The 20,759-nt window shown below is 41.1% G+C and overlaps 1 protein-coding gene across 5 annotated transcripts in view; it reads right to left on the reverse strand.

Moving 5' to 3' along the window:
* LOC146370307 (nck-associated protein 5-like) overlaps positions 1 to 20,759 on the reverse strand; it is a 103,665-nt gene that overhangs the window by 26,433 nt on the left and 56,473 nt on the right. For all 5 annotated transcript variants that reach the window (XM_084908670.1, XM_084908669.1, XM_084908668.1 and 2 more), the window contains exons 8-9: positions 3,773 to 3,952; positions 813 to 3,658 (exon numbers count right to left, since the gene is read on the reverse strand). In XM_084908670.1, coding sequence (XP_084764796.1) covers positions 813 to 3,658; positions 3,773 to 3,952 — 3,026 coding nt within the window. The remainder of the gene's footprint in view (positions 1 to 812; positions 3,659 to 3,772; positions 3,953 to 20,759) is intronic.

Raw genomic sequence — 20,759 nt, forward strand, 5'->3', positions numbered from 1 at the left:
TGTGGCAGCTCATTGTTTTATTGAGTGTCAGATCTTTACTGTGGACAGCTGAAATGAAACATCTGTTATATACACACTGCAACTTAACAAAACACCAGCAAGGAAAACTACAGTGTTCTGTTTGCTGGTGTTTTTGCTTTTGTTAAGCTGGAGAGTGTTTGACCCCTCAGGGCCATCGTAGTGATAACAATTCATTCAGCATTCAGATGGTGAGTCTGTACGGAGAGCTGCACACTCCTCCTTAATTTTGTGTGTGTGTATTTTACTCCAGCACATGAGTTAAAATTGTATTTAGAATGTGCAGACATAGAGAGTCTGGTATTTTGGTAACGTTAGAATATCAGAATAATTGTACTCCAGTTATTAATAATAAAGTGTGAGGGTAACACAAATTAAGGGAGAAAAAGCAATACTGAGAGATATTTTTAAGAAGACTTTTTGTAGATGGATGCTAAAACATCATCTTAGCCATATCTTATTAAACTACTATAGGAGCAAAAATATTTCAGCCTGAAAGAGAGTCATTCCTGTTATATTTCTTTGAAGTCTGCCTAAAGGGCAAAGTCTCTGTGGACTAGTCTGTGCAATCACAAACACCAAAGCAGGTATATGGCTGTCGACATGAAGCCTCACATTCTCTATCACTGATCACTGCTTGTTAACAAAAAATGCTTATCAACTGAGGTGGAAAAATGCATGTCACCTACAGCAGATTTATTGGAAATCTAAGATAATTTCCCTTTTTATGATTTTGTGACATGTGGGAAACCTGAAAAACATGACCTTTATCACTGATTTACCAGCTTTCTTACCAGTCTTTTCCATCACTTTTTCTTCTGTCTCTCTTCTTGTCAGACTTTGTCTGCTTTCCGCCCAGAAGCGATGAGATCTTTTGCTCCCTCTTGTCGTCTTTTCCTTTCGGTGGATCAACCTTTTTGCTGGGAGCAGGAAGCTTACTCTTACGAAAGCCGAACCAACTTGCTAAGCTTGATCCAGATTTTTGCTTCACCTCACTGGTTCGCTCTTGTTCCTGAGACTTGTGCAAGTTCTCCTCTATGCCGAGCATCACTTTCTCTTCAATTGTAGTTATGGTGCTTTGTCTCTCCGGTTCTTCAGAAACTGGCTCCCCAAAGGCGCTCGAAAACTGTTGCTCTATCTGAAGTCGCCTAGCCTGCTCACGCTGGAGTTTGAGACTTTGGAGTCTTTCACTGGAGGACCCCAGATGTAAAGGAACTGCTAGTCCCTCTTCAATCAAAAAGTTGTTTAAGAGGGATCGATTCATTGGACAGTGGTAGCTACTGGAGCAGCTCATACTTCCTGGGAGGACATCACCAAGAGAGTTCAGGGAGCTCCCTGAGTGTGTTTTGATCTGTGTGCGGACCTTTCCAGATCTGTTGAAGCTTGGTCTGTCCATATAGCGTGCACCAAAGCTCTGACTACGAGCTTTGGCCCCATTCATGCCCAGTACTGGTTTAAGAGGAGGTCTAGTAGAAACAGATACAGACCGTTTGAACAGCCAGCCTTCCTCGTCAAATCCCCAGTCTAGCATTACACTGCTGTCTGACACAACAGGTTGGACAGAAGGCTCAGAATCTAGCGAGTTGCAACGGGTCTCAATCTTTCTGCGGGTGTTATCATGAGTGCTGGATTCATGTATTGTCTGGGGGTCACACGTGAAAGTCTGAAAGGTCTGGATGCTTTTTCCAGAAGGGTTCGTATCGTCCTTGTTTTGCCTTCCGAAAATGAGGAAGGTATTTGCTTCTTGTCCAGCGATTGCCTCATGAGATTTGGCATTTACAGGAAGAGTCCTTTTTACGGCTCTTGAAGAGGAAGTCTGTGGATGGTAGTATGCATTAGAATATGCTGGTGGTAAGACTTCCGAGAGTTTTGGCTCACTGACACTCTGTTGGGATCTTTGCAAGACGCTCTGATTTGGCAATACAGAGGGAACGCCATTTTCAATATAGCTGATGGTAGCTCTGTCTGTAGATAACCGGACAGATTCTGAAGCTGATTGTGATTCTTGAACTACAACAGGAGGTATCATAGCTGAATGGGTGTGGTACATTTTACCTTCAGCACCCATTTGTGGGGCAGCATGTTGACCATCTAGTATTGCACTGGATTGTTGAGGTTGTACGACTGAAGAAACCTGATGCATATGCAACTTGGTTGGGCCAGTCATTGAACTTTGAGCCTGCCCTGGAGATGTTTGATCTTTGGGAAAGCTGTCACTACTAGGTCTGAGAAGAAGAGAAGTAGTTCGACCTGGGGGTCGCGGCGGGGATAGGGATCTGAGTTCTGAGTCACAGTCATGGTCCTGACGTCGTTGTTTTCGTGGAGAGCATGGTAAGTTGTCATAGATACCATCTTCTGAAGAGTCATTGCTTGACTGAAGTCTGGCTATTTGTGATTTTGTGGGACTCTTTAAGCCATCACTGACCCCTGTAGACTTAAATATCTTTGAATGTTTCACGGGAGAAACAAGAGGTGAGCACTTTTGCATCTTCTCAAGAGACTTGGAACTTGATGATGCTGAATTATCCTCATCTTTCTCAGTTTTAGATAATGTGCTCTTGGTTGAACCATGGGCTTTATTTAAATTTGTCCTTTTGCTGGGGGCACTGCTCCCTGTAGGGTTAGGGCTGGGCTGTCCTTTGGGCCTTTGACCCTTGATAAGCTTTTGATGTAGAGGAGAATGTGTGTGCTTTTGTTGCTCTGGTCCTCCATCTGCACTCTTGCTCCGCAAAATAAAAGCCTTTCTTGCTGAGTCACAGAGTTGAGGTTTTGGTTTCCTCTGAGGAGATTCTGAGGCGGAATAGTCCTGGTGGTCACCACCGGCTTGACTTATTGGGTCTCTGCGATGAGGAACTTCCATTGAGGAGCTGCGCTGCCTGGCTTCATTCATGCAGCACAGAGCTCTTGGTACAGTATGTTGAACTGATGAGCCAACATCACCTGTTCCCACTTCCACTTGTTTGGAGGACGCTCTTCCCTGTTGTCCTTTGACATAATCAAGCCTGGATTTACGGTCAGTGGATCTTTCCTGGTTATTGTTTCTGTCACTCAACTTTACGCCTTTATGTTTTTCTAGTGAATCTATCTTCATTTCCTCCAGATGTGTAAGGCTATCAGTTGGGCTCACACCAGGTTTAACTGTGGGGCCCTCCAGAAATAAGAAGTTGTCTGTGACAGGTGAAGGAAACAGACCAGAGTTCCCTGAAAGTTTCACAGGATCTACTTCAAATTCCTGAGTGACCTCCAACTTGTCCAAGCTTAGAAGTTCTTTTGCTGGCAGGTCACTGGATTCGCTGTTTGGTACTTTAGGCAATTCGTCATCCGCATCATCAGAGTCTACAATGGAAATCCTTGTTTCTGCCTTGAAAGGTTTACTTGTAGGGGCTACTTGTTTGGCTGTAGTCCCTCGCTGGGCAAACTTGACACCAAGTGAGTATATACCCTCGTTTGAGGTCATACAGTCTTTGCAGTGTGGTACAGATGGAAGGGAGGAAGTCCCCTTGGAGTTGGACATTTGAAGACGTTTCAGGCCTTTCAAAATGTGACCTTCCTTCCATCCCAGGTCTGTGTGCTCCAGAGCAGCTGAGTGATTGCTGGATACTGAACCAGTACTCATCCTTTTGTCTCGGCTTGAGGCACACTATGTATTAAAAGAGATATTTGCAATTACTGAAATAGCATTCATAATTAGCTTTTGCAAATTACATTTTTTTCAAACAAAAAAGAAGATGGATGGAAGGTGAGTGATACCAACCTGCTTTGAGTAGCCACGTCCCTCTGCCCAAGTGTGGGAGCCACTGGAATATTCACTGCAAGCGCTGGAGAGTGAAAGCTCACTGCCACTGCCGCTGCCACTGCTGCGTGGGCACGTTAGACTCAGCAGGCTGGGCCACCTTCCTGCAGGAATTCCTGCTTTTCCATTCCTTTGGACCTCCTGAAAAAGAAGATATCTTGCAGTTAATTTAAAGGTAGTATTTTTCCAGTGGGTGTGCTAGAATATTTTCTGATGTGTGCTGCTATTTTTTACTTTTCTTTACCTATCATTTCACCGTTGTAAATAAGAATGTGCTCGTAATGACTTAGTTCAGTTCATCAAAATAAAGTTCACACTGGCACACTTCACTATCGTGCGGTGCAAAACTGGTATTAGACAAATGTGCAGCTTGGTCATACTTTTTCAACACAAAGCATACTAGATGTATGGCTTTATATGTCCCTATGGCCAGTGTTGGGGAGTAACGGAATACATGTACCGCTGTTACGTATTTAAAATACAAAATATGAGTAACTGTATTCTGTTACAGTTACCGTTTTAAAAGGTGGTATTTAGAATACAGTTACTTTGTTGAAATAAATGGATTACACGGCGGTATTTTCTTGTTTCATATTGTGGCGGGTCAGGACTGTTTGGGTTTTATTTGACAGCTATGTTCTGTTGTTCCAGGCGGCAGCGTTACGGTTGCCATGGTTACAGGGTGACGCGCTCTCTCTGCGACTGTGTGTTTCCTGGGTGAGAGAGCGTGTTGCTACCCGATCCGTACCGGAAACCCGATCGGTACCCCGCATGCGCAAATCTTACGTCACTTCCTCTCTTTGCCAACATTGCGACATTCAGTATATTTGAATGATACGGTTAGCGCCCAGTTAGCTCCTAGCATTTCTCAACAGCTCTGCCTTCTTTTCGACTACCGGGACATTTAAGCAATGGATACCTCCGTATACAAACAAATTCATGCTTTTCTCCTCAATAGAGAGCGTTGCCCGATTGAACAACAGCGCCGTAAAATAAGAAGAATGGCGCCTAATTACAGAGTTAATAATACAGACTTTGTGATATGTCACGTGAAGATTCATCAGCCAGATGAAGTGTTTACTGACAATTGACAGTGATAGCGGACATCATCATCACTATTCTAATCAATCCTCTCCACACAGACAAGCATAAACACACTCGACTATCACTAAATCAAATTTAACACACGTTTGTAATGACACTAATTCAGTTTACAATAGGGTTCATTCGCTCGGTCAGCAGGTGGCAGTATCCTCGTACACTGGGGAGTAGGGCTGCCACAAACGATTATTTTGATAGTCGACTAGTCCCCGATTAATTTTGTGATTAGTCGACTAATCAGATCATCATCCATTGGACGTACAGCGTACAGCTTATTGCACCAGCAGCATCTGCTCTTATATAACTATCATTAGCTTACAGCTTTAAGTGTTTAAGGTATGTGCTAACTAAAAATAAAGACAAGATGATAGTTTGTTAAATGTTAATGAAATTTGCAGATTGTTTCGGTGAAGTTTAATAAACTCCTTGCTATCTAAAATATAACAGGACACCGGAGTATATTCTCGAGCATCTCACACTTCTGATAATTAGTTGTCTGCTTGACGTTTATTCAGCTGTGTAAAAACTATAACTTTAATCTCAGCCAAACCGATTTACTCAGGAACAAATAAAATATTAAAAAAGCCAAACAATAACATTTTTAAGTTATCTAAGTGACTTATATATCATGTTTAACCTGAGTAGCGAAAGACGGCGGTGGGTTTGAAAACGATTTGCCGGGAGTCCGGTGTTCTCAAGGCTCTAGTGAGCATTGCCACCGGCTAACTATCGAGCTAGTGGGTAACAGACGTCTCCGAAAACGTCGGAGCACTTTTGAAAATATGTGGTGTCTTGATAAACTGAGCAGATATTTGAGGTTTACACAGCTACATTCTCGCCTGAAAATATGTTAAACGTTTATTTTGTGACCCAGAAAGAACAATAAGAGTAATATTAAAACTAACTAGCTGCCGCCGTTGCTGGAAACTGAGCTGGGCTGCCCTATGAATTCTGGGACAGCTTCTTCTTCTTCGGGGTTTAACGGCAGCTGGCATCCCTGTACATGCAGTGCTGCCATCTTCTGTTTCAGTCCGTTATTACACTCTTAAATCCTACTACTTATTCCTGCGTCTTTTGTGATCTTACAAAGCTTCAAACGACGCGTCGACTATTAAATCAGTCGTCGACGATTTTGATAGTCGACGTAATCGTGACTAGTCGACTAATCGTGGCAGCCCTACTGGGGAGTAAACTGCCATTAAACGAACAGAAGAAGAAGAAAACCCCTGTACATGCGCGGTACGGATTGGGTAGACCCAATTTCTACGGTCCGACTTTGCACATGTGCAGTAAGGATCAGGAGTCTTGATCCGTAACTATCTTTTTATTTTTCGTTTTTGTCCACATTATATTGAAATGTTTATTGGAAACATTTTAAGAGATACTTGTTATTCTTAACATTTTAACAGATACTCTGACCCGTAACTATCATACGCTTCGACCGGAAGTAGACACCTTTGGCGCATGCGGGGTACCGATCGGGTTTCCGGTACGGATCGGGTAGTGACAGAGCGCCTTTTTGTTGTTGTGCAAAGCTAATAGGTAGAATGGTACAGGCATAGCTCTAAAGAATGTAGCATCATGGGCGGTGTAGTCCGTGCTGCAGGGAGAATGGAGTACCATACCCGTTATGTGTCTGTGAGCAAGAGGAGGGAGAAAAATGAGAGTAGAAAAGTACGAGTTGTCATCGAGCAAAAACGGGAGCTGGAAGCATGTAAATATAATAATAACCACTGCAGCCAAGAAGAGTGCCTGACGAGCCCAGTTGTAAGTATGCTATTAAGACTCGACTGTACACTGTGTTCGTGTTTTCCTCCGAAACAACAAGTTCGGTTGGAGCAGCCTTTCAATGCCTCTCTCTGTGTCTCGCAAGAAAAGTTGACTGACACAACAAAGTAAAGCTATTTTTCGGCTACGAGCCCGACACGGAACCCGATGTATTAGCCAGAGGTCCCTTTACTACAGTTCGGAGCCGCAGACCTTCAGTAACAGTAATAAATCACACAGCAATAGTACATTCACGTAGTTGTAAAAAGCATGATAATATATTAAGTGATCCAAAGTATTCAGAATACGTTACTCTCATTGAGTAACGTAACGGAATACGTTACAAAATACATTTTGGGGCATGTATTCTGTAATCTGTAGTGGAATACATTTTAAAAATAACCTTCCCAACACTGCCTATGGCATATAAAGCCAAACGGATGGTTTCTTCAAATTCCGCTGATAGGTTGATTTTAAAGGGTTAAAGCACAGTGATTTACAATAACCACCTTAAAAACACAATAAAGAGACAACTGCTCCGGTGAAAAATTCATCGTACATGTGGGGTATGGCTGAGTGGTGAAAGCACAAATGGAGGTCCTTTAGTGCACCTCATTTACAGGACAGATCAGTTTGGCCAAAACTGAAGAAAAAAGTCAAACTAAGGAAAGTACTCCAACTGTTAAAAGTATACACACTGTCTTTGTTGGGCGTCTGGTAGTACAGGCACTGTTGCTTCCTCACCACCATTACCTGATACAAAAGACTGTCAACAAAAGCTGCAACTCCCACCAGTATAGACAGTAGTTACTCCCAATTCAGTTTTTCAAAAGAGACTTATAATAAGTCAGCAACGGAAAACATATACTGTCATAATAAAATAATTGCAAACATCATAAAATTAACCCACAAATATCACCCAAATTCCCCCTTTTTTCATACCACAGCTGGCACATTGCCCGGGGAACCTGAAAAAAGTCTAAAAGGGACCTGGAATGGTTTGCCAGTTCCTGGGTTCAGCACTGGGGTGGTCCCTCATGCACTATATGGACAAAACATTGAATCCTATATGAAGTATGAATGCTGTAGGGTTGTTGTTCCGGGGTTGACCTGTCAAACATCTTTGAGAAGAGCGAAAATTCCCACAGCCACACTCCAAAAACTTGTAGAAAGCTTTTCTAAAAGAGTGGCGCTGTTATATCTGCAAAGGGGTATATAACGTGTACGTGGCTTCCTTCTTTTGTCCATATTCTTTAACATTCAGCTGCTTCTCCAGTGAGCCTCCTGTCCTGTCTTGCTTTTTTGTGAGGTTCTAGCACTCTGACTGGAACTGGTTCCAGACAAGGACATCGATTGTAAAATGCATCCAAGTTCAGAGAGTTGGAGTCCAATCGTGGTATGGAAGACTAGCTGGTGAGGCAGCTGGTCAGTTATTCATATATTCAATTCATTTGCAGCTAAAATTTTTGCAGTGGGGCTCTTGATGTTAACCTCCTAACAGCTATCAGTACACCTGTGATCCATCTACAGTTAGAGGTTTGGGTTGAGATAACAGCCATGGAATTTTTCCTGTTTAAAAGCTTACCTTTTGGATGTTTTAAAGGAAAACTGTATGTAACGGGAATGACAGACCCAACCACATACTGCACTTTAACACCCTTTATTAATTCCAGGTTGTCGTATTTGCAACTCACGGCTGTAGTTTTCACCTGCGATCCACTATACAACAACAACACTCCTTAGGTCCCGGCACGTTTAATAGGGGAGGCATGAGCTAATTGACAAACCACGCCTCGCCACATTGTAATGTGGAAATGAAAGTGTAAGCATTCATTTGAAAGGTAAGATCTTCTAAAAACTTTCAGTGTGATTAAACTTAAACTCAACCCCGAACCCAACCCTCAGCAGGTCGCCAACTGCTGGGTGTTATAAGCTCATCCTCTGATTCACACTGGTGAACACAGTACGTGTTTATCCACCTAATTCGTGACATTATGTGTTTCTTGGACGGCCCTTCGCTCTCCATTTGTCTCCGTCACAGTCCTTAAAAGAATCAATATGCTGGATACACCGCTGTCTCTTTCCATCCAAAGGCTAATTGAAGAATGGGATGACATTTTCTACTCCTGCGGTCAGATGGCTCCTGTTTAAAAATGCTGAGTGTTTTCATCTTTCTCTGGTCTCACAGGTGCACCATGATCTCTGTGAGAGCTGCTGAATGAGACATTTTAAAACAATGCCTCTATTCTGACACAAAGGGAGGCTATTAACTGTGCCAAGAGCCTCTTGGTGTCTCTGCTGTTCATTTATATTTCAGCTGCATAAAGACTAATGACTGTTAGATGAAGATGATGCCCCTGTGAGGGCTAAAAAGCTAGAAAATGAACCAAAATCAACATTCACATTATTCCACTGACTCATATCACTCTTGATATGAGCCCTTTGGTGATATTTCTGAAAGCAAGTTTTGTGCCTGTGCCAGATGTGCCTGCGTGATGAATGTTTGTCGCAAGGACAAAAATGCAATCTTGTAGAAAGAAAATTTCACAGAGCATTTTCCCTAAAAAGTCTCCAGCTAATGCAAAATGCTTGTATTAAAGGTTAAGAGAGATAGACATGGTTTGAAGGAAAGCTTTGAAAGCTTTAATACAAACTGAATATTTTATCACGCAATTTATTTTGGAGTAAAATCCCCAGTTCCTTGTAATAACGGGCAACTTTTGAATGATTGGTTTACTGATTCAGAGTGTAGTGTTTTCCATATTTAAAGATACTGATGGATGTCCAGTCTGTCCTCTTTCCTACGGAATCGGTTAATTGCGTTTGTCAAACTGCTGCAGCTTTCTGCATCTGGTTTGTGTCTGCTGTGTTTTGCACTTTTTTGATGTTATTTTTACTCGCTGTTAGATTCAGGTATGACAAGGTTAGGTTCAAGAAAACTAATGTTGCAAGAACTGGCCGGATTAAGGCCTCACTGAGATGCGTCCGCCACTTTGCAGAATTAAACGTATTTTTGGCCTGTCTGGAAAGCTTCCCCCTTCATAATATTAATAATAATGTATACTTTATTGATCCCCGTGGGGAAATTCCTGTCTGCATTTACAACATTCACTCACCTACTGAGCTATCCCTGCCCTTCATAACAACTCTGAGGAAGCAGTACATCTACAGTACACACACACACACACACGCAGCCCCGTTCAGCTATCTTAGTGAGGACCTTCATTGACACAATGGTTTCCCTAGCCCCTTACCCTAACCCTAACCATTAAAAATGAATGCCTAACCCTAACCCTTACCCTAATACCTAACCATAACCTAATTGTAACCCTGACACTAAAACCACATTTTGAGCCTCAAACAGGCCTTCAAACTTGTGAGGACCAATTGTGTGTCCTCACAAGTGACAGTTGGTTCTCATAAGTATAGTAGAATGCAGATTTCGGTCCTCACAAAGATAGCTAAAACACACACACACACACACACACACACACACACACACCCCTTTTCAGTGAACAATATGAACCAGATTCTCATGAGGTGGGCTTTATAGGTCTTTAAAAAGGGGCTGTCTAACAAGACTTGTGTATCCCGTTTTTATGTCCTATAAGTGCTCTCTTTAGTTAAAACGTCCTGTGTTTTCTTGTTTTTCTTTGCGTCTATTCTAGTTTCTTGTCTGTCCGAGTTACCTTCCTTGTGTCTGCCCTTTTTTCCTGTTTTTGGACTTCACCTCTCGTCCGTGCTGTATGACCTTGCCCTGGATTAAAGGTCTGAACTTTGAACTTTTAGTCTTCCTAATGCATTCTGAATTTTGATCCTCTTCTTCTGAGTCATTACTACCGAAGACTGACATTATCTTCAGTCACATTCTTTCAATCACTACCCAGAGCATCAGGGCCCCCTGAGCTAAGGTGGTCAGGCTTCACCACAGGCACAGCCTCCTGTAGGCCCACCACCCATAGGAGGAACCATGGGTTTTCGATTTAGTGTGCATTGAATGGCAGTCAGGGGCGGAGGAGGTCTTGATGGCCCAATTCCCGGTTGCCAAGACTAGATGTCAAAAATTATGGAATTATGCATTCTTTGCTTTGGCTCGCCACAAAGTTCATGAGTTATAAATGTATTATGACAGTTAAGCAGGTTAAAATATGGACTCTGGGTACCAGAGTTACCCAGAGTTTTTTTTGCCTTTCACTGTAAATAAACTACGTAGATAAGATGATATCATCTACTATGGAAGACCCCAGTTTGACTTAAATTTCATGGCTGGCGGGTTCACTTATTTGTGAAGGATCTTGTGAGGAAGTCTGTTACAAAGCCCGGCTGGCACTCGAATCGCTGGCATACTGCAGATGCCGTTTTCAGTCAGAAGGCCCAAAGGTGTCAAGTGCTGTGACCCTATTTAAAACGGCATCGATCGTTTGGAGAGCCGCCGAGGCCAGCTTCCTCTCGAAGTCATTAGTGTCATCTGTTAGCAATAATTAATGTGAATAGGAAATAATTGCATGGGGGAGCTGGGGACCATGGTGATTTGGTCTTTTCATTGATATTCACCTATTATTTGATTATCCGAGCTATAGCCTTTACTTTGAGAACAGTGTGGGAGAAAGGTTTAATCTGGAAACTAATTACAGTCAGTATGTCGAGGGGTATCTCAGATTTGACACAAGTGATGCAGTTTAACAAAACCCTCAATCAGAGCGGCGCTCGGCTTCAAGTCAAGGGCAAACTCGAGGGCTGTGGAAATGGGTTTTCCACTTCATGTTTTCAGATGGTTTTCCCACTCTGAAAAAAAATCTGACAAAGAAGAAGGCGACTTCCTTTTGACCACGACAGAACCGACGCTGCAAACAAATACTTGCCATGTTAAAAAGTTCATAAAAGAGGACAGAACTTCAGAAGTTCTCTGGATATGTCTTTATAGAGTCTCAGAAAATCCATTATTTTAGTTTTCTTTTCTTTTAAACTGAAGCACATTTTCTTATAAATAATTTTTCTAAACGATTGATGATGAAAAGACTGAGCTGTTAACATTTGGAGTTTTTGTCCTAACGATTCAAACAACTTATTCAATGTGTTTAATAAATACACTAGACCACCATCAGTGTACGGGTTATGCCACAGCTGCCCTCGATTAACAGTATTGTAATCACCAAAACCATTAATGTTTCTGTAACGGTTAATCCACCAGTATGTGAACGCTTTTTAATCCTAATGATATTTTTAATGCCAAAATATAATTATTGTTGTTATGCATGAATTTTCAAATTTAATATTTTCCCAAAACAAAGCAGTTTATAATTTTTTTATTAAGAAATTACAGTAATTAGCTTTAATTCCTGAACAGAAAAATTTGCCTTAGTGATTGAATGTTATGCTTTATTAAATTCTGACTGAGAAGTCCAGTGTGCCGCCTCAAATTTGGGTATAAAAATGTGATTTCGGTTTATTATTCGCTCCATAAATAATAATATAAGCTTTAGTTTTAAATAACTTTTTGATAGAAAAGTAAAGTATTTGTATTTCCTTGTTTTTCACGACAGGCGGTCTAATAAAGATGTTAAGCACTGTTGATGTATAAATTAAAGAATTCTTGAAAGTCATAAAAAGTTGATATAAAATAAAGGAAATAAAGTCCTGAGGCTCTGTGAGGTACACTTTTGTAGACTGTAGGGACAGAAATAGACGTTGCCCTGATTCATAAAACTGCTCTATTTTCAGTCTGCAAGTTACCTTCATCACAGCAGCACATCAAAAACACCAAACATGCATCAAATATGTTCAGAAAATTCTCTAAATAAAAAGATTTTCACCAAGTTTTAAGAGGAAAAGCTTAAGAGAGCATCTGTGTAAAAGCTAAAAGGAAAAGTGAGGCGATAACTAAATAAGCTGCTGAACCGCGCTCTTGTCTTGCTGCAGGAGATCAGACTTTCTACGGCGTTCATTTAGATGAAACATGGTTCTTCTTTTCTTCTTAGGGAGCGCTCATGCAGGAAGTGACACGCTCTGTACTCGCCGCAGGGTTCGGATCGCTGTTCCTGCGAGCAAGCGCTTGCATGTTTTCTCTACTTCTTTCTCAGCTTCAATAGATCTGTAGAGCCACTGGGAGGAATAAACAACAAATCCAAGTTGTTTCCACACACAGTGCCGGCCTACAAGAATCTGCCTGACTGTTACAGCACACCTGATGTCTCTCCTCAGATGGAAACATGGTTCCAAGGAGATGTTCTTCCATCCCATCACATCCATACTGTCAGTTTGACTGGTGATAGCTTCACAGGTGAGAGACTAAAGTGAAACTCTAGCACAAACTCAAACAGCTAAACATTAACCAACCAACCCTGAACCTCAATTTGAGAGGTGTGAAAACCAAATGAAAAGCTAAATCTCCACATTAAGCAACATTAAAAGAAATTAGTACATGAGCTCTTAATCCTTTATTCTTATAAATAAAAAAATATATATAAATACATGGTCTAAATATCTGTGCATATAAGAAATACTTTTGTGTTTACACTCCTAACTTGTCACACTGGTGAGATCCAGGAGCTCAGTAGCAGGTAACTGAGCCCCATTTGCTCTTTTGGTCCATTTTCTTCTGACGAGACATTCAAGAAGTGGTGAATATGTCAGTATCTTTGGTGAAACTGCAGGTGAAGAGTTTAAAATAATAAGGTTTGAAAAGTTCTGGTTAATGTTATCATTTCACCCTTCTGTTTCCTCAGTCAGCATCTACAAACTGTCACTGTAAGTCTCTGTTAACTCGTACACAAAACACTCCTTACAGCGTGAAGAAATGAGGAAGTTGGAATGTCGAGGTTTTGCCTCTCAGTGTCAGTGACGGTAAGAGTTCAACACAGTCTCAGTGAAAGTTGATTGGTCAGCCGCTGGTCAGTGGGCGATCGTGGCTCAAGAGTTGGGAGTTTGCCTTGTAATCGGAAGGTTGCCGGTTCGAGCCCCGGCTTGGACAGTCTTGGTCGTTGTGTCCTTGGGCAAGACACTTCACCCTACTGGTGGTGGTCAGAGGGCCCGGTGGCGCCAGTGTCCGGCAGCCTCGCCTCTGTCAGTGAGCCCCAGGGTGCCTGTGGCTACAATGTAGCTTGCCATCACCAGTGTGTGAATGTGTGCGTGAATGGGTGGATGACTGGATGTGTAAAGCGCTTTGGGGTCCTTAGGGACTAGTAAAGCGCTATACAAATACAGGCCATTTACCAGGACACCTCGGTATCTGCATCAGTCAGTTATGAGTGAGGGGTTGCATCAGCCAGGTCACAGATGTCCCCTCTGATCACAATTCAAACCTTCAATAAGAGTTCTTTATCACCATGAAACACATTTGGCACAGCTATGCTGAATTTCACGCCCACTCAGGCCGATGTTCGTCTGCAGGTAAACTCAGCTCATCAGATTTCTGGTAAACTTTGCTGCAGGGCAACAGCGGCCACTCTCTCTCTCTGCAGAAGAGATACCTGCAGCGCACCCATTACACTCACTCCACACATTTAAGTGGACTCATCCTGCAGATTTAGATTAATATAAAATGTGAATCTAATAATAAATTATGAAGTATTATTTTTATAAATTAAGGTACTTAGTCAGTCAAATCTATTTACTTAATCATATATAAATAAAATAATAATAGTGGGTGTACATAGGAGTGATTTTCTTTTTCTTGTGGAGCAGTAAAACTCTGATCTACTGGCCTGGGGAGGAGGGCTGTGTGGGAAAATGTTGGACACTGATTAGCCTTCACTGCGTGGTGCAGTGAAAATAACCATCAGAATAACTATGAGTGGTAGTAATGTAATATAAGCCTGCATTATGAACGCTGGATTAATACTAAAGAGTGGTGGTGCTTCTCCCATTGAACAGGCTGTTGTTTTTTTCTAACTTTAAAGTGCAGTCCTAAATACACTCTGCAGGACTGGAAACCATCTACATGGGGGGTATTTTAAAGTTATAATCACAGTGTAAAGACAGGGCTCACAGACTTGTGTGGGAGGCCTCTTGTGTGACTTGTGTGCATGAATAAATCATCGAATCGCTGCTTCCATCCAGCCTCTCAGTCAGAATAATACAGTGTGTTCAGTGTCAGCTGGTTGGTCTGCAGCTTATGGAGGATTCTCCACAGAGCATATTCTATTACAGCAATGCTTTTATCCCAGGCACCTCACAGCACTGCCACTCCGTACACTTTCATGTTAGGTTTACTAATGGAAATCCTTAAGATCTCTGTGCAGCAGATCATACATGAACACCAATGATCACATCAAACAAGAAAGGATCAGCCTGGGAGATCCAGCTTACAAACTCATCATCTAGCTAATTACTGCTCTGACTTTAATGAGCTAGTCTGTGTTCTTTGTTAATGTAAATGAATGCCACTACTTTTTAAAAATTCTTCTTCTGTCTTTCAGTCTGAAACTTTTAATCTTAGATCTGAAGGTCTAAATCTTTAAAAAGGTTCTTAAAACCTTTTTTAAAAAGAAAGCTCAGTTCTTGTTTAAAACAGCAGGCTATTGAAGTTTTCAACTGTTTAAAGAACTAAATATTGGATTTGGCCTGGAGACTACTTTCAGCTGGGCGTTTAATACATGATTGGTGTAAAATTATTCAAAAAGAAACTACATGTGAGGCTAAAAACAATGAAGCCAATAGGGCTTTGGAGTTGACGTCACGCTGCAATGCATTGTGGGAGCGCGGCACCATTTTAGCAGGCCACGAATCAAAACAAACACTCTGTGTTGGAAGGAAGATTGCTACGAATCAAACTTAAAAGCAGCTCAAAAGAAAAGGACGTTATAGAGACAGATTGCGTCCGGATGCAAAGAGACGTTACTTGCAAAAAATGTGGACCTGTATGAAATAACGGCAGTGGAGTAAACCCTGAAGACCAACCGCTATTGATTCAGCCTGATATATTCTCGTACCTTGTCTGTGGAGTCAGCGCATACACGGCGAAACAATTTCGCAATTATAAATTTCTGGAGGCGCACATCCAATTCACCAAGGATGGATACAAGATTTAGCTATTTTTAAGCCTCCACATTGTGAATTTGCCATCATTCAAACAAAGGTAAGTCAGCTTGAGTACTGCAGGTAAAATGCGTTTGATTTTCCCCCAAACATTCAGATTAGTGCAAGCATAAATTCAATCATGAGGGGGAAATTACAGTGAGAACATGTGGAGGCTCTGTTAGATGGATAACATAGTGAGTTCAGTGCATTGATGTGACATTGTCCTGAAGGATTAAGTCATTCTCTATGGTTAAAAAAATAGCACTAATTAATTCATATTTATTATAAATAATCCTAATTATACACCTTGCTTCCTTGTTTATGTCCTGTGTAACTAAAAATACATTCTATTTTAGTTTTATACATTGGTTAATGACCTGCAGAATCTCCTTATCATATTAAGTGATTCATAATTGTCACTTAAAGTTGAACTTTATGCTTTCTCCCTCTTGAAAGTGATTACATCCTTGCCTTACATACTTTAGGTTCATTTTTTGCGGGCGGGTTTCTGAAAAAGAAAAAGAGGCAGATTTAGAATATAACATGCAGCGTTCTATAGATGGATACATAAAAAGATAAAAAATTACATGTATGTGCTAAATTTCTAAACACTTTATTTGCTACATTTATGATAAATGGATTTGAAAGTAGATAAAACACATTTGTGTCGGCCTTGGGTCATTAAAGTTTTTGTCTTTAAATTAACTTTGTATGTGTGGTTTTCAGGTACTGCACTCTCAAAGACTGAATGAACCAGCATTGCAGCCATGGGTCATTGTGAGCATCACAGGGAAGGTTGAAGACGCCCACTGCACCTATATGGCCAGAAACTGCAGTTCTTCTAATGACCACTTGAGGGTCCAGTAGGGAATCAGTCCACATAGAGTCCCATGTTAAAATATTCAACTTTACAGCAGAAACAAGCATGTTTACAGCCTCTGGCATCTTTGCAGTAACAAAAATCTGACATAAAAGAATAATAAATGTTAGAGCTTCAAGAAAACCTGATAAAAATAAGAAGATACTGACAAATCCGGTGATCTGGTGACTTCTTTAGTTTTGCACTAAAAGCAAACACGTGTTCGTCTTTATTCTTTAAACATGGAGTGGTACTGTTAGCAGACCAATACCAGTATACATCTTAGGATCTATACTGGTTTGCACTGGGAGCAGCAGTTCCAGGAAATATTCTGGGGCCAGAATCAGGCAGGAGGAGAAGAGGGAAACCACAAAAGAAGTTCATGGATGTAGTGAAGGAGAACATGCAGAGGGTTGCTGTGACAGAGGAGGTGATAGGCGATAGAGGCCAATGATCCACTGTGGCGACCTCTAAATAAATGCACTATATAAGCTCACCCATTTAAACTCTGTATTTGACTTCCGCTCCAAAAGGGGAAGTCAATTTAGCTGTCTGCTTGACTTCCCCTTTTGGAGCGTTCGTCCATCTTGTATATACAGTCTATGTAAATGATTCTTTAACAACAGTTAAGAAGTATGGTTGTTTCTGTTGTTCAAAAGTGAGAGGTGGCACTCAAGTGTTATATCTGAGTCACAGGTTTAACTTGAAGAAGATACACCTGATTGTCACTTCTGGCTCAAAAAAATCTATCTTTTATTCACAGTCTGTGGGTTTTCCAACAGCAGGAGAGTGTACTTGAATGCGAATGAACGTCAGGTTATCCAGAGGAATTTGTGGATACACACAATACAGCAGGATCAATGCATTGGTGGTTTTCCATTGGACTGGATATGTGGATCCTAATTCTTCTATTTCCAGTTCCTTGTTTTACATTTGCTGTCTATTTAAAACCTAAAGTGTGAAAATCATGACATGCCCGAGGCACTGAAGTGGTAATTTGCAATTAAGCCATTTTCACTGCTGCTGAACCAGCCCGCTGATCAGCAGACCATTCAGACACAAGGACAATGTACTTAAGCTTCCATGGACTCTTAAGTTCACTTTCAATTTCACAGTCTCATCAGAATTCGTCCATGCATCTCTCAGAGCTGCCCAAAGCAAGGTTACACTCATTCAGCCGCTCCTCAGACCAGCTTTCTGCGCTCTGGTCTCTTAAAAACAGCTTCTATCCTCTCTGGTCGAGCCTCATTCAAACCACTGTCTCATCCACCTCCTCGTCTACAAGGCTTCCAATTGTTAATACTTCTCCCTCATTCATAGCTCGCTGTTTTTTCTTTGTTGTCTCACCTTCAGGTCTTCACTGCTCCTGAGAGTTTTGCCTGCTGGGCTCAAAAGATGCAGCTCATTTTAGTGTCAGCAGGAGTGAAACAACAGAAAAAAACCAAGGCAAACTAACTGTACTGTAGGTAGTGAAGTGTATGGAGGACCAAAGCTGTCAAAATTAAACTGTGAAATAAAACAATAACGAAATGGCCTGGTAAATAAATGGTAATGAGCAAATATGATATCAAGTGCACCGCAAATATCAAAATAACCTTTATTTAAAATGTAAAAATTATATTCCTGCTTTAAATTGATTCTGTATTTGTTAACTTTTGTATTTGTTGCTGTAGTGAAGTCGGAGCTCAGCCTGAAGGTTGAATCTGGTGATTTACTGGTTCATCTGTGCTCCTACCGGTGAGTGTGTAAATAACATGGACTCTGCATTTTCATGTCTCAATATAAGTTGATATTTCTTTCAAGCGAAGTGAAGTGCTAAGTTATCAGCTAATGCAGGCATACATGATTAGAAAGCTGCACCCACAAAGTGTACAGGTCCATAGCACAGACTTGGATAACTGCTAATTTGTGCAAAGTAACAGACTAATAGCAGGTTAGATTGTTTGTCATAGAATTGCATTAGAAAGTGCTCTTAAAAGCTCCAGCATCACAAACACCTTGTAGAGGTCCAGATCAAAGATTCAGATTTAAACTTAGTAGACAGCTAGATGCTAAAACTGTTTTGTGTAACAGACAGTAGACATGAGTATTTCTGCTGTAAACTTGAGTGTTTTAACACAGAGAGGCCTAAGTGCCTTAAACTGGAATTCTTTTCAATGGCCACCAGGGGGCGCCTCTTCTGGTTGCAAAAACACTTCAGGTTCTCTGTGCTGACCTGTGGAAACAGTTTCCTGATGGCTTCATGGGCTCAGTCACACAATTCAGGTCGTACTTCTCTCTTTTCTGATAATGTTCTGTCCTGCTTCCTGGTCTTCCACGAAAACAGCAGTCTCTTTTCTTATTTCTTATTATTATTAATATTTATATACATTTATTAGTTTCAGTTTTCCATATAGTTGTGCTGCTGCACTTTAATATTTAATATCGTTAATATTTATGTAAAAAAAAAAAAAGCTGATTAAAGAAAGTTAACACTGATTTACATGACTGCAAATTTCCAGTTCAGCTTTCTGAGCTTTGTTAGAAGCAGAAAATCTGTGCTTGTGAACTGTATGCAAAAGAGGTTACTGAGAAAAGCTGTTGGTTGTGTTGTAGCTCGCACCTGTCTTGTAAATCTACATGCATTTTCCAGCACTTCAAAAATAAATTGGACTTTGTTATATGACTTCACAGAACTGCAAAATCAAATGCTGTTTGAAGCCCTTCAAAGGGTCAAATAAATTTGACTTTATTATGTATTTGCCTTTATCTGTCACTGCAGCCCTCCCAGGAAGTTGATCTGAGGAAAGAAACACCTGCCACTGTTTAAACAATCTCGCATCGCCGTCTCTCTCAAGTATCGCTCGGCGGCTGAAGTGTAATAACACAGAGACAGACGACCCTGTGACAGAACAGTGAGACTTTTAACGGTGATGGCTCTCTGGCACAGAGTCAACTGTAGGCAAGGATGCTGTTCTAAACAGTCCAACTGTTTAATAAAAAACAGCCAGAGGTGTCATGGCCAGATCCTAGAAGAAAAGAAGGCAGTGGCAGCGTGTACCCGCATGTCACAGCTTATAGCGTAAATCCTACTATCTATGGCTACTATAGGGACTACTGCACATCAGTGAGATTAACCAGCTGAACATCAACTAAAATGAAAAATTATTTTAAAAATTACAGTGTGTAAAATTTAGATCTCAGTAAATTGCAGATTTTTTGATTGGATCTGGAGCTTCTCTCTGTCTGTGTAAAGCCCATTGGTGTAATCAACTGTTTAACTCAGCTGTCAATGCCGGGTGAGAAGTGTGCACCTTTATTTACTCTGGAAGAAGTTGTAAAACTCAGTGAAAGGAGTGAGATGTGGCCAAAGAGTCAGAGAAGAACGTTTCTGTTGGTAAGCGCTGCTATATTTGCAGCTGTTAGCTTCTGTTAGCTGCTCTTAGGCACCGTTAGTGAAACTGTCTAAAGTGAATATAACTTTGCTGGGCTCTGACACTTAGTAATAACCTCTTATACAATGTGAGAATATAATGAAACTATTTGATTTTTAGGACTCTTGAACCTAACATTAGCCGAAATAATGTACCAGCTGCAGCTGTTGTTTAAGCTGGCTCTTTTCAGCTGTCTGGGGATGGGAGGGTCATGGCCAGTCTCTAGCCACGCACGTAAAATGCGATTAGCTGTGATGGTGATTTCCTTCCCACCCAGTTTATGAAAACACTGGTCAACATGACTACACACTAATCTGTGTATCTTTTTGAGTACTACATAAAATTAAAAAACCTAAAAAAAAATTACTGACTGCACTTTTTAAAGGGAAATTTTGACTACAGAACCCAGGCTGTAAACATATTTATTTCACTGAGGTTGGGCACGCACAGGAGGAAGTTACCGATGTGAAACACTCAAACAACAGTAAAAAAGCCTACAAATGAGCACATAGGACTCAAACTCCAGTTGCCTGGGTGAAAGTCCAGCAAACACTTTGTATCAAACACTGCAGAAACAAGTAATGAAATAAAAGCCTAAAGCAAGCCTATTCAAATGGCGGCCCGCGGGCCAAATGCGGCCCAAAAGCAACCTGCGAGTGGCCCTGCCTGTGGTCCTGGCAGAAACACAGAGAAAACGCATAAAATTAATTCATTAATTAATTTTAAAAAAAAATTAAAAATTCCTACAGCGTAGTGTAGACTGTGAATGCAACACTCCTAGTAGCCTAGC

Source organism: Perissodus microlepis, chromosome 16, assembly GCF_051167445.1.
Source record: "Perissodus microlepis isolate ML-2025 ecotype Zambia chromosome 16, ASM5116744v1, whole genome shotgun sequence".
NCBI lineage: Eukaryota > Metazoa > Chordata > Actinopteri > Cichliformes > Cichlidae > Perissodus > Perissodus microlepis.